Source organism: Embiotoca jacksoni, unplaced genomic scaffold (genome assembly GCF_022577435.1).
Source record: "Embiotoca jacksoni isolate LCO1_2020_lvr unplaced genomic scaffold, fEmbJac1.0.p SCAF_5, whole genome shotgun sequence".
NCBI lineage: Eukaryota > Metazoa > Chordata > Actinopteri > Embiotocidae > Embiotoca > Embiotoca jacksoni.
This window is the reverse complement of record NW_027185403.1, coordinates 17,467,381-17,481,812: the sequence shown is the minus strand read 5'-3', so window position 1 is coordinate 17,481,812 and position 14,432 is coordinate 17,467,381. Positions and strand designations below refer to the sequence as shown.

At 38.8% G+C, this 14,432-nt stretch overlaps 1 protein-coding gene across 3 annotated transcripts in view; it reads right to left on the bottom strand.

The window, feature by feature from the left end:
* Positions 1–14,432, bottom strand: part of LOC138211163 (pro-neuregulin-2, membrane-bound isoform-like) — a 53,738-nt gene that overhangs the window by 22,720 nt on the left and 16,586 nt on the right. For all 3 annotated transcript variants that reach the window (XM_069170850.1, XM_069170849.1, XM_069170852.1), the window contains exons 2-4: positions 5,412–5,574; positions 2,334–2,452; positions 1,890–2,013 (exon numbers count right to left, since the gene is read on the bottom strand). In XM_069170850.1, the coding sequence (XP_069026951.1) occupies positions 1,890–2,013; positions 2,334–2,452; positions 5,412–5,574 (406 nt within the window). The remainder of the gene's footprint in view (positions 1–1,889; positions 2,014–2,333; positions 2,453–5,411; positions 5,575–14,432) is intronic.

Below are 14,432 nucleotides of genomic sequence, written 5' to 3'. Positions count from 1 at the left end.
GTTTGTGTGAGAACTTGAGTGTCAGACGCCAAAAAAACAGAAAGTAAAAGCTAAAAAATCCATTAAAATGTTGATGTACAGCTGACTCTAGAGTCTTAGAAGTCGTGTTGGAGGTTGTCACCTCACATGAAAGCAGAGGGAGACAACTGCAAAGCAGATAGACAACGCACTATAAATAAGAGTATTATATTACACTTCTGCTTGAGCTCCAGTTTAAAAAAATGGTCTGTTTATTTGACAAAAGATAATGGTCTTAAGTGTCTTTAACACTTTATAGAATATAAAATATTTCAACAATTTGCTCTGAACATCTGGCCACGTAGCAGGCGGATTAAAATGTGGGCAAGAGATTGAACCAGTTCTGGTGGAGAAATGATCAAGTTCACCTTTCAACAAAAATGCTGAGCACTGCCATGCATACTTTGAAGGCTATGTTATCCTCTTATTTTGTCATGTCCTGCTGAAAGTCCAAAATACCCGAAATCAAGGGGAGTAGATAAATAATATAATATAGACTTTTCTAGGAAAATTCCATGGTCAAAGCTTCTGCTTCAAGAAATGCCACCTCTTTAATTATTGCTGCTAATGTCATGCAGTCTTCATATTCATTTAACACTAAAATACAACAGTTTTAGGTGAATTAATGTAAATGTTTCACTTAGTACCAGCTTATACCAGTTATTATTATCAGACGGATGTAACTGTTACAGTGGAGTTAATGCCGGCAGTTAGCTGTCAGGGTTAGCAATATTATGATTATGGTTGCTCAGTGACTTTGATAGCTACTAACAGAGTGTACACTGACCAATTCAATAGAATGTAGATTAGTCAATCAGATTTAGGCAAACACAGATATAAAGATGTGGCTCTGTTATTAGCGGCATGTAAGAAATCACTGTACATTTTAGAAGTATTAAAATCAACTTCGCCTCCTCTGTCCTCTTTGTTTTCGAGTGCCCTCAGTTTGCAAAATGCTTCATGGTTACATGCCAACAGAGTGACCGAGCTCAGAGACAGCAGCTAATACACTACGTCAGTGGGACGTCCTGTTCAACTTTTCATGCCAGTAAAGTTCATCTGCTCAGAAATACTTTTTAACACAGAGTAAACAGAGGCCGAATCAACCGTCATATTACTTTCTTGTTGTTATTTAACAGATCTGCCTCAAACTGGGTGTTTTAAGTTCTATTCAAATTGCAGAGACATTCTGTATATGCATACATATTTGACCTTAGCATCTATAAACCTCCACAACAAACACTCCCATCAACCTGTGTATTGACTCTAAAAAAGAAAAGAACAATAAAACCTGTTATTTGTGTTAATTATTTCCACTGAGTTTTACCAGCATATTGCTAACAGTTGAAAATGACGCCACTAGTTTTGCGGTATTTGCTTCTCATCTAGAACAGTTTGAACTAATCATTGTTCATCAAATAATTAAAACCATTTGAAGACATTTACACTTCAGTTGAGATGTTCATTTTTTTTTTTCATTTCTTCTCATTTCACAGGCAGACCTCACTCACTCTTAAATAAAGTGATCTTATTGGAGCACAGATTTTGAATGCATGGGGACATCATGTGCAGGTGAAGATCTGTTAAAGGTGAAGATCTGTTAAAGCCATCTGCTCTGTGCTTCTGTGACAAGTGCTAACAAGTGAAAACAACAAGCCCTTAAACATGGCGGCGTGGTTGGGCGGGCTGCAGGTGTGTGTGTGTGTGGAGAGGGTATAACCGGGGAACAGGAGGTGGTGCAGTGACCAGCAACACTGAAATCACACACAGAGACAGGAAGAGAGAGGGACAGAGGGCAGGTGAAAGAGACAGGGGGAACGAGCACACAGTGATGGCTGAGGGGATGGTGTCCGGCTCAGACACAAACTTACTTGCAGGACAGCTGGTTAATACCATGTATGAAGTAACAGTCTCCTCCGTTGACGCAGTGCGCCTTCTCCGACTCATTGCAGCGCCTCGCATGACTCACACCTGGAGACGGGGTTGTGGTGGTCACTATGAGGACGACAGAGTGACAGGAAACAGACGAAAAGGAATTTTTTTTTTCTTTTTTAATATCACAGGAAGTTAGGAAGGTATTCTACCTAACATAAAAATACCATACCACCACTGAAAAAAAAAATCTTTAAATATATTTACAAGTGATACAAGCTATTATTCTGTTTTCCCTCATTTCTGTTTTGCAACTGCTGCTACTCCGTGTTCTCCATAGACACGAGTTCAATGAAGTTTGTGATTGTACGATCAAACTCCTTCTTCTTTGATATTAAACATCTGACATATTTAACAGACAGACAGAAAGTGTTGTTGCTCACAGATCTGCACGCTGATTAGACTTGTGACGTTTTCTTGTCCCAGTGAGTTTTCAGCAACACACATGTAGTTGCCAGAATCTTCCACGCGAACACGACTGATCTGCACCTTTGAGTTTTTTCTTGAGAGAAAGGGACAGAAGGAGGCAGAGACAGAAGAAGAGAACGAGGACAGTGATACAAAGCAGATAAAAAGACCGTGTCAATCATTGTTTCAAAAAAAAGCCACAGACTCATTTTTGGCAGGACGAGAAATGTAAATCTTTAGTTATTTAATGACTGAGTGTTAGACACGAATGCTGATGGTGGTTGCCAAAGCTAATGGGCAGTAATTTCTTAAAGTTCAAACAAGAAACAGAAGAGACACATGATGTGTTCAAAATGACATACTTCCTGTAGTATACTAACAAATAGTGCTCTTCCATGTCAGGTCTCTTGCTATAGAGCAGGAATTTTGACAGAGTAGTGTTGTTTCAAATCACACACTGCTGTTCTGTGATGACTGGAAATGACCTCATCATGTGAACACATCATCCTACAAAATATCTGCAGCTTTAATTATTTTACTCAGAAATTAACGTATTATTGTTTCCTCTGCTTAACATGCTCAATAAACACACTGATTCTTTTTTCCAGCAGTAGTAGTGAAAAAAATAAAAACTTTTGTGTTCAGGAACATCTTCAGCTTCCTCAGAGCCTTAATTTGAAAATTCTTTACGTCAGTGGCCCCGCCCCTTCCTCTACGGAGCCAAGATGGTGACCGCTAAGGGTGGAAAGTGTCCAGCATTTCACTCTTCTTTTTTGGGGTGTTTTGAGTGCATCATCCTGGTACTTGTCGTGCACTGCATGTTTCTGTACTTCACAGTGTGAACGCACCAATGCACTCAAAATAGTGAGTGTCAGTGCACAAGTACAGCATCTGGAACACTAATATTTTTGTACATTAGAAAATGAAAAGCAGATGAGAAGATCAGTGGATTCAGTAGCTTGTGACAAATTCTGAACATGTAAAGTGTGATCTGTAGGAATAACATGTGTGAGTGTTGTTTTAAGATAGATTTAAAATGTACTTTTCTGCCATTTTACTGTGTACCGTTTTATATTTTTGATTTATACAGTGCTGCGGACATAATTTAGGCACTTTACATATTTAGATCCATCACGCCATACCATCTGGGACGCATCTGATGAGTCCCACATTCCTCCTGCAGCATGATAATGACCCCAAACATATAGACAAAGTCATGAAAAGTATCTTTAGTGCCAACAAGGAACCCTGCAGCAGATGGTATGACCCCACACAGAGCCCAGTCTTAACATTATAGAGTTACATGAAGACTGAGACATCTTAAATCCACAGATGAACTGTGGCAAGTTCTCCAGGACATCTGGAACAACCTACCTGCAGGGTACCTTAAAGAAGTTGTCAAGTGAAGAATTGGTGATGTTTTAAGGGCAAACCGTGTTAACATCAATGACAGATTTGATTTAGGTTTTTCTGTTTTTTGAGAAAAACTAGCATTTCCACTTTGTGGTTTTGTACCTCTGCCAACCAGTTAAGTTGCAGTTTATGTCCATGTCTGTTTAACCCTCCCGTTGTCCTCAGGTCAAAATGACCCATAGCTGTGTTCAACCATGTTCTATTTTATTTCTATATTTTTATATTTTTTGGGATCATTGGTGATCATTCTTTAAAGAAACTCTCACAGCCTCCTTGTCACCTATGATCCCCAAAAATATGAAAATAAAATAGAACTTGGTTGAACACAGCTGCGGGTCACTTTGACCAGAGGACAACGGGAGGGTTAAACTAATATCGTAGATATATAGTGAAGACTTTGAAGGACTTTAATAAAATGTTTTCATTGTATTTGAAGGGAGGTATAAATACGTTTATTGTATTAGTTTGTAAATTTGTTGAGAAAAACTAAATTTAATTCCTTAATGTTCACATGCTTGGAAAATAAAAGCTGATTCTGACAAAGTTGTTGCAAGACATTAGACAAAGTTTCAAATATACATGTTGCTGCAAAGAAGCTACAAATTCTAAAACATGGAAGCCCAAAATGCATCTTCAAGCCAACAGCACAAAAGATCTACACAATCAGCACAGTTTCAAGGTAAACACTACATGCAAAATATGGTCACAATCTGTCGAACATTGTTGTCAGAGTGAAGTTGACCTTTGACCTTTTAGATATGAAATTTCTTCATTTTATCTTTTATCCCACAGCCACTTATTTGTTTGGGATTCATAAGGATAAAGTTAAATGAATAAAGTAGCAAACGAATCCTTGAAGTTAACCACAAACCTACAAAATCTACTCAGTTCATCCATGAATCTAAACGACCGTTGGTGCCAAATGTGCACGAAGTAGAGAATATCGTGTTCACGAGAATGTGACAGACGGACACATGGACAACTCCAAACATAATGACTTGTGTCGCTGGCACAGCAGTAAAAATACTTGGTTACCATGGCAGTTATTACAGCTTTGCACTTTTCATATCCAAATGACCCAATAATATTTGGGTATCAAGTGTAAAATAATCTGTCTCTTTAGCTGCTAAAAGCTTCACTGTGTTCACCGAATAGATTCTAACTTCATCTGTTTTCTGTTTAGCAGGTTGGTTTCAGTCTTTTTTTTTTTTTTAGCTTTTTCATTGAATACATCTGCCTGCTGACTGGATTCATCACTCCGTAAAGCGGTGAGACTGAATCAGAAATGTAAAACTGTGGGCCATAAACCAAAACTACCAGCAACACCTTCACACTCCAGAGGGAAATATATCCCAAAATGCTCCTCTATTTAATTTAACCCATTGTTACTATCGATATACTGAGCTGTGCCACTTTAAAGTAAAGGTTTACTGATTTCAGAAAGGGGAACAGGAACAGGAAGTGAAAGTCTGATTATCTACGAACAGCCAAAGCTTGTGTGTGAGGTGAAGTTACTCATTGTCACCAAACCAGAGCTCCATGCTGCACGGAGCCATCGTCTTATGTACTGAGGAAACATCTGCGTCCATATGACAATAGAGTGTTTTCTTAAAGACAATGATTCAGACTGACACACTCACTTGTTGGTTTTTATTTTGAGGTCTCTGCCTTTCTGAAGCTCCTGTCCATCTTTGTACCAGCGGAAGGAAGGGCTGGGATTCCCCGAAGCCTCGCACTTTAAGTACAGCTTGTCCCCTTCCATCAGAGACTGGCCTCGCATCAGCCGCAGCTTAGGAGCAGAGGCTGGACATGGAGAGAGGGAGAGACAGATAGAGGGACGGACAGAGGGGGAGGGGGGAGGGGGGTGCAGCGAAAGAAAATCAAAGCTTGCATTATTGAAATGAACTACAGACATTTAATTAATCTATCCATTTAATTGTGTGCGAGTATGTGTGCCTTTGTGTCTGTGTGTCTGTGTGTGTCTGTGTGTGTCTGTGTGTGTCTGAGTGTGTGTGTGGCTGATGAAAATCTATTAGTACGGGTTCAGATTTTAAGGTCAAAACCTGCAGCGACAGGTCAGAGTTCACATGAGCGCTGGCTAAAGAACGGAGGAAAATCAATTATATTTCACACAAAACACAGACACACACGTATTCCCCGGCCACTAGCCCACCTTAACCTGAACCTAATTCTAACCTGGATACTAAGATCAAGTTTTAACAACCGTTTGAATCTGTCCCAAAATGTCCCCACTTTCCACAAAAAGTCCTCAGTCTAAAAGTCAAACTAGTCGTCACAAAGATAGACGTACACGCACACACACACACACGCACACACACACACACACACACACACACACACACACACACACACACACACACACACACACACACACACACACACACACACACACACAGAAAGCTCTTGGGTAAGGCCCGAATCCTGAAAAGCAAAGACAAACTGAAAGCTTGTAGAGAAAAGAAATCTTGCCTCAGAAACTATCTGCAGTAGACTTTAACTATGGAGCAGTCTGTGTGTGTGCGTGCGTGCGTGCGTGTGCGTGTGTGTGTGTGTGTGTGTGTGTGTGTGTGTGTGTGTGCGTGCGTGCCTGTGCTTCATCAGTCCCCGGAGACTTTCGCTCTCTCTCGTCTCTCCTTAAAAACTACAACAGACTGCATCACTGACACCAGTGCAGGCAACACAAGCTCGCAGAAGCTAAAGCAAAGAGACAACTCAGCACCATCTAGTACCATTTATACATACACAGTACACACACACACACACACACACTGTAGTGATAGGACACGCTTGATCAAATGCGAGACAACTGTTAGGCCCACAGCTCCTCACAGCTCTGCTACATCTTCTTTTATTCCTCGTATGGTTGCAGCAGATACACTGGAGCTTAATTCAGCTACATAAGAAACTTTAGGTCAATATGTTTCTGTCCATTTTGTCAGTCCTGCAAACATCTTTGCTGCCTGTCATGTGAAAACTTCATAACTCCAATTTGTGTTCTGTTTTATTTTGAAATCAGAGCACTTTGTGTCTTCTTCTGTTGTTTTTGACAGAGTGACAGGAAACACTGGGATGGAGAGATGAAACAAAACCTCTGTCCCAACTTGAACTGCACATCTCAGTCCACCGAGCCACTACCTGGTCCAACTGACAAGGAGGCTGTGAGGGTTTCTTTTAAGAATGATGACCAATGATCCCAAAAAATATAAAAATATAGAAATAAAATAGAACTTGGTTGAACACAGCTGCGGGTCATTTTGACCCGAGGACAACGGGAGGGTTAAATGCCCACATCTAAATTATTTAAGTGATTCAGATGGATCTGAGGTTGTTGGGCGATAGTTGTTTCCTTTTTTTGATATACAACTGACCAATCGGTGGGATTCATGTGCCAGAGACAGAAAAGCTGTCAGCGTGACAGTTGTAGCTTCACTTTTAAAAGTAATAGCTCTGTCTGACAAATGTCTTTGATTGACATGAAAAATTTAATTATACATAAAAAAAAAATAAAAAAATTCAAGCAACCATCATCACACTTTATGTTGATAACTGTCACGCTGTCAGTCACTGCTCATTAGGTAGGCAAAAATAAACCCCCTCTTTCTTTTTTCAACTATTTTCTTCTCAACAAATCTCTGCTAAGAACTGTTTTGTGTGTGTGTGTGTGTGTGTGTGTGTGTGTGTGTGTGTGTGTGTGTGTGTGTGTGTGTGTGTGTGTGTGTGTGTGTGTGTGTGTGTGTGTGTGTGTGTGTGTGTGTATCTAAGGCCTGATATATTTCATTGCTCAAACTACAATGAGCCCCATTGCTTCACTGGGTGACACATTCTTTCATTATCACACACAATGTAGTTTATTTTGACCCAACCCCATAAACACTGTACTGCTCTCAGATATTCTTGCCAAAGCAGCAAATATGTATTAATCCGCCACTACAAATACTCCGTAACAAATGTTCTGTTCACTGTTATTTGAGTGCATTTGCCAAAAATCAAACAGTCTGTCTGTTTTGAAAGACTGCACTGCCCTTTTAAAATATAAATCTAAGTATGTGTGAACTAAGCAGCAGGAAACAATGGGTTTCTTGTGTTTCATTAGAAGGACGAAGTCCCAGTCAATAATTTCAACTGGACGCCCCCCTGAAGTCAGACTTCTGACTCTGAAGGTTGGACGAACCTCATCAACCCCAACCTGGAAGTCAATGGAAGTAAAAAAAAAAAAATACAAACTCTCAATGGAGCTAAAAAGTAGATCCTTCATGAAGTACGCTCCAAACAGCTTGCAGTTATGTAAGAAGGATTTAAATATGAATTTTAGACTCGCAACGGAACAAGCAGCACATCCTTAAATCCAGTTTTCACATTTTGTGAGATTTAGTCTTGTCACAGACTCGACACACTGATGTATAATTCCACATCACACCAAAGTAAATCATCGCAGCATCACCAGATGCCGTCTCTCTCTCGCTCCATAGCTCCTGGCTTGTAATGAGTTATGCTGAAGAATCACACTGAGTGACACAGCCATCATATACAGTATATTTTGGAATAATTTGCCTGCTATTTTAGTATTTTCTTGAACAAGACTCCAGATGCCACAGTCTCAGTTAGGACTACATCTACTGTTGAATCCTGACTCAACTCAACAAGACTCTCAGCTTGTGTTAGTGTTTACTGATGGAACCAAAGTACTGATCCAGTACTGATCCAGATGAGTTCTGAATTCACTGAACAAGATGACATTGCTTTGCAGCTTGTTGGAGGCAACCTTGTTTTACTTGGTAGACTCTTGGTTTAACTCTGCATTCCTGACTTAATTTTTTTTTTAACATTAACGATGGATCAAATGTGTTGTAGTGACAAACGCACACAGAAATATCACCTGACTGCAGGAGACCTCAGCTTTAGGAGGTATTTTAGCATCTTTCAGATAACTGTTTTGGTTTTACAGCCCCTAACTTTACTGATGTAAATCAGTCTTACCACTCTATTCAGTGGTGGAACTACCAACTTTTACTCAAGTACCGGATTTAGTACATTTTTGAGGCACTTATACTTTACTTGAGTATTTCCAATTGATGCTACTTCAACCATACACTCCACTGTATTTATCTGACAGCTTTAGTTAACATAAGGACATGAGGCAGTTTACTGTCATTGCAAAAATACAACGAAATTAAGTTAGCAACTCAGCTGAGCAGCAATGAACAAGGTAAAATGAATAAGTTACTTTTCAGATAAATATTTGACAAAAATTATGATATAACAAGCTTTTAAAACACATTGTTAAAGATGAAACCAGTGGTTTCCAACCTGTTTGTCTCCTGACATCTTAGATTGGTGTGTTGTCGGGTCACACTTCAGAACAGTTGTTAACATCCCCACCAAACATGGATTTCTTTCATTTCATTAAATGTTCAAATGATCCAAATATCTCAGCAAAAGTCAAAGATTAGAGTAAATTTGTGAATCAGAACTTTGTTATTTTTTCTCTCCTCTCCCATTAATCATCTGACAACCCCTCACATTTATCTGCTGTCTCTGTATATAAAACTGTATATGAAGTAGTTGAAAGTAGCTCCACCTGCAGCAGCTACAACACTAACATGCTGTGTACACACTGATGCTTCAGTATTAATAATCTAATATATAATCATATATCAATCATGGGGAATTAACTACTTTTTCTTTAATACTTTAACTACATCTTGCTGCTAACACATATGTAATTTTACTGAAGTAGAATTTTTCATGCAGGACTTTTACATGTAAAGGAGTAGCATTATTATTATTAGTAGCTGTATTGATATTTTTACTTAAGTAAAGGATCTGAATACTTCTTCCACCGCTGCTCTCATCTGTGTCATTTCCAGCTGCAGCCGGCAGCTGTTTACTGCAAAGAAACAAGCAGCAGAGACAGTTAACAACTAGCTGAAGAATATAAAGGAGCATTTTTGTGAAGACAGAAAATATAACTAAAATGAAAGTAATTATTCCTTTTAAAACACAACTCAAAATGAATGCTAATGTTTCTTTGTTTCTAAATATTCCCAGGACCCTTTATTATTTTGGCTAAAATACACACAGTCAGAAGTCACCACTTTCCTGTCTTTACTACGGTCGTAACAAATTGCTTCCTGTATGACACTGGGCAGTCCGCTTGCTGTTTTCACCCAGCATTTTGCTTTGGATATTTTGCAGGAAGACAATGAGGAAATCATGGAAACTGTAATCCAATAACAATGCACCATATGTGGAAAAGAGATGAGATTTCATAGTGGGAGGGGCGACATTAGGCCAATTCTAGCAGTACGAATTTAACATTTAGTTTCACAATGACAAAATACCTCTGAGAATAATCATCTTTGTTTGTATTGCACTTTTCAAAGGCAAGTTACAAAGTGCTTCACAGTCAGTAAATACATTAGAAATAATCAAAAGTAAATTAACTAGAAATGCTGCCGTACAAAAGAGAGAAAACAGCAGGAGAACACGACGCAGTAGAAAACAATATGTACGTAAAAAGCCTTACTGATGCTGATTTGACTTTTCCTTTCAGCAAAACATCCTTGGTATAACAAGAACAATCAAGGACTGAAGGAGTCACGGTGTTGCACTACAGTTACTCCACATCTCTTAACATGTATCATTTCACTGTGGCGAGGCAGCTGAGAAAAAGCAGACAGAAATGATAGCTGTGACTTCTCAGAAAGCAGGGAGTTCATTTAAAATATGTGTGGGAGAAAAGGGAGTGAGGTGTTCGAATATTTTTATAAAGCTTGGCAAAACACACACGAGGCGAGGTTAAAGACACACAGGAGGAGAAGGGGAGGACAGCCAGTTTGTCCATACATCCAGAGTCAAATAACAGCCAATCCTTCTGTCAATCTGCTAATCAATTCCCTTCAAACTACCACAACAGTCACATGTGCAGGAGCAATAAACAGCTTCTCTGTCTCACTTCTGTTTCCACTGTGTGGTCAGAAATATGTTTATTCACCTTCTTGCTGACGGTTTGATTGTTACCACTGTCATGTCTGTGCTTTAACTACACAACTACAGTTGAGGGTTTATTAACTTAGCTTAGGCTAAGGTTGTTTTGATTGGTCCACACCTTTGGACTTTTCAGTTTGGTGAACCAAAATAGCAGGTGTGAAAGGTGGCACAGTCCAAACCAACAGACCAAAGTTAGGTCCAACCAAAAAAAGGTGGTCTCGGTTTGGACCTAAGGCCTTGTTCGGACTGCCATCTCAAATCTGTTTTTTGTTATATCCAGATTGTATCCAGATTCTCTGCAGTGCAACATTTTATGCTGACATGCATAATTTAGTAGTATTTTAGTAGTATATTTATATAGAGTAGCACTCCTAATTTTGTTGTATGCAGAATTTGGAATGACAATAAAGGCTTTCGGATTTCTGATTTGATTCTTGAAATTCTGGACAGCAAAAAGCCACACAAAATACACTTTTTGCAAATCGGATCCAAACCACATTTAGAAAAGGTTTGAAATGATATTTCAATCAGATATCCACAGTGCTTCTGTTGTACGGACGCTCTGGTGGCTCAGATCAAATTGAGCACTGTGTCTACAACAACAGTCCACAGACAAATGCCGAAATAAATTGTCTGCTGCCACTTCTGTGCCAGCAGCCTCCGTGTTGGAAAATCAACCAGCATAGCTGCGTGTATTGTTACCACAGCAACCCATGCAGATAGGTTGATGATGTCTGGACACAACAAATCCGATCTGCTCACTTGCAAACAACAGTATGGACAGTCTGTCCTAAAAATCTGATTTGAGAAATAAATCTGATTTGCCTGCAGTCTGAACAAAACCTGACTGAAGAATGGTTCGGTTCATTTGCAGTGTGAAAGCACTTTTTGGATGGTTTTGACTTTTGGACCAATTACAGGAAGTTGAAGCAGGCTATTGTCACCCATTAAGAATTGGAGAATGAGAAGAACCAGAGGAAAAGTGAAAATTAGGAAGCAGATAAAGACGGAAACAATGTTTTTAATGGTAATTTGGTCCATTGATAAAAATCAAAAATCAATTTGAAAAAGCATGAAAATGTCAAAAACCTATAACTTATTTTCTTAGAGGATGAAAGGGATGATATGAGAGGAGTAGGCAACAAAACCACATGAAAACAAAGAAACTGTGACAGCACTGTATATGAGAAAATTCATTTGGCAGATTAGAACCAGTCTATACTGCAATTAAAGTTAGTGCAGCTGGTGACACCATTATAACAATAATAGTAAAAGTACAGTATCAACGTAATGACCGGCTATATTCAAAACATGCTGACGTCAGACAAACGCCAGTTTACAAACCAATCAATGTAAAGTTAAGGGACAGGAAGGAATGTCATGCAAAGTTTTTATGTGTCCTCATAAAACTGCAATGTGAAACCAAAAGAAGACATTATACGGACTTTCAGGTGTGAAAGGATGGAGAGAGGAGGAACCAGCTGGCCTGCTTGTGTCAGAGGTAAAAATAATAAATTTATCACAACTCTATAACTCACAAATGAACAAATCCCCAACTTGACTTTTATTGTTAATAAACTCCCTTATACCATCTGAAAAAAGCACAGACATGTTTTAGTGTCTTTAATAAGCAACTTCAACCCTGTCTCCCAGAAATGAACATTTATTCACTATCTTTATATCTTCTGCAGCACTAAATGTGTTTTGAGAGAAACCCCATGTCACCTAAATTTGCCTCTGTAACAACATATTGAGGACATGTTATTAATTAATGTATTTACCAAGTGACAATTTGCAGATGCTGAACGTATCTGCAAAATTGATGACATTTGTTTTCCCTTCTACTAAACTGAACTAAAGCATGATTAACATTTCAAGGGTTGGGTTTAAGCACTCAAAGCACTTGGTTATAGTTAGGGAAAGACCATGGTTAAATATTGAAATAGTCAACATCTAATTGAAGCACAAAGCGAGATGTTTTTACTTTTTTTTGGTATTTAACCAGAATCACAATCTTTTCCTAACAAAGGTTTCAGCAGTCTAAACTTAACCACATGTGGAACTTAAAGTCATGTGTCAAAGTCTGTTGTCAAAGTCATATCTTTGGTATGCCATGATATTTCCAAATTAGCAGGTGAACCAAATTTTTTCAGTTGAAAGAAAGACAGACATTTTTCTTAACAGTATTTTCTTTCTTTATGATTGCTCCATGCTGCTGCAATACAGTGAGTCTACAGTCCCCGTGTGTTTAAGGCAGCTGAAACATTTCCTGCTATTTAACTCAATCGTGAAGCTGTATGAGTACATTACCCAGGTACTTGAAGTGCACTGCATGTTTCCATCCTTGACAGCATGAACGTACTGATGCACTCAGAATATTTAGTGTTAGTACATAAGTACGCGGTTTGAGACACCCCTTGTGAGTCTGTGGTAGGACTGTCAGGTTTTGTGGAGTTAAGTGTGGAAATGAGCAGTGAAAGCTGGCCTGAAGCAGCTGGGAGAGGTGAACCTGGCTACCAATGAGATTATCCCCTCTCTGGGACGCTGTCCTCGGGCAACATGGAGGTTTTGTCAGCTCGGGAATATTAGCTCAAAACCGGAAAATAAATTACCCTTCATGGATGTGACATCCACATGACAGAATCACTGCAAGTGTCCTCAACGATTTCAACGTATATTACGCATTCGAGATAATTCTCATGGCTGCTTTGGGTATTTAAACAAACTATACTTTTAAATTTGCCCTTCATGCCAGTTACTAAATTGACATGAGTGTAATGAAATTGAGGAATACTGTGGAAAATTAAGATTTTCCGTCTGTATTTATGAGATAGTTATTTCAATGAGAAAGAAAAATTCCTACAGTTAATCATCAAAGACCTTCTACTCTGCCCAAGTACATTCATTTCAAACTTATTCAAAGATGATTGCTCAGTACAATCCTTCACTGATCTTATTTTAGCTGTAGATTCTCTTATGGCTGAATTATAGTTACTCACAGGTTTAAAAAGCTGTAAAATATATTACAACCTCACACTCCTCTGTTGCTTGATGTTTAAAAACCAGATCACAAATGCGGAAGAGAAGTTGACTGTAAAGGTTCTGTATGAAAGTCTTAAAACCACCGCTGTACAACGCTGTCTAATTGCTTAGACCTTTATTTTCAATCCATGAATTACCAAAGACAGCGTAAAGAGGGTATAGGACATATATGATGAACACCTCAGAATTCCATACTTATGTACGCTGATGTGTTTCCAGATATTTATCAAATAGATCATTTCAAAAAGAACTCACAACTCTAGGGGACAGGAAGTGATTGATTTGTCAAATGGATAAACAGTGAATTGTTTTAATTTGATACTTAGGGCAGAACAAGACATAACATGCAGGAAGTGGAAATGTGGACATTTAGAGATATTAAATACAGAAATAAAGTGTCAGTAGTATCATATCATTCCTATCTAATATCTACCTTTAAATGGTTGTAAAATCCAAAAGGGAAACTCTTTCTACTTTTGTCCCAGTGAAATTATCAGTAAACAGATTGGAAAACATCCAAGTGAGCTAATAAATCCTGTGGGCCCCTTCAAGTCCTCCTCTCAGATCTCTCCTATTTTTGGCAGGACTGCTCGCTAACAACCACAGAA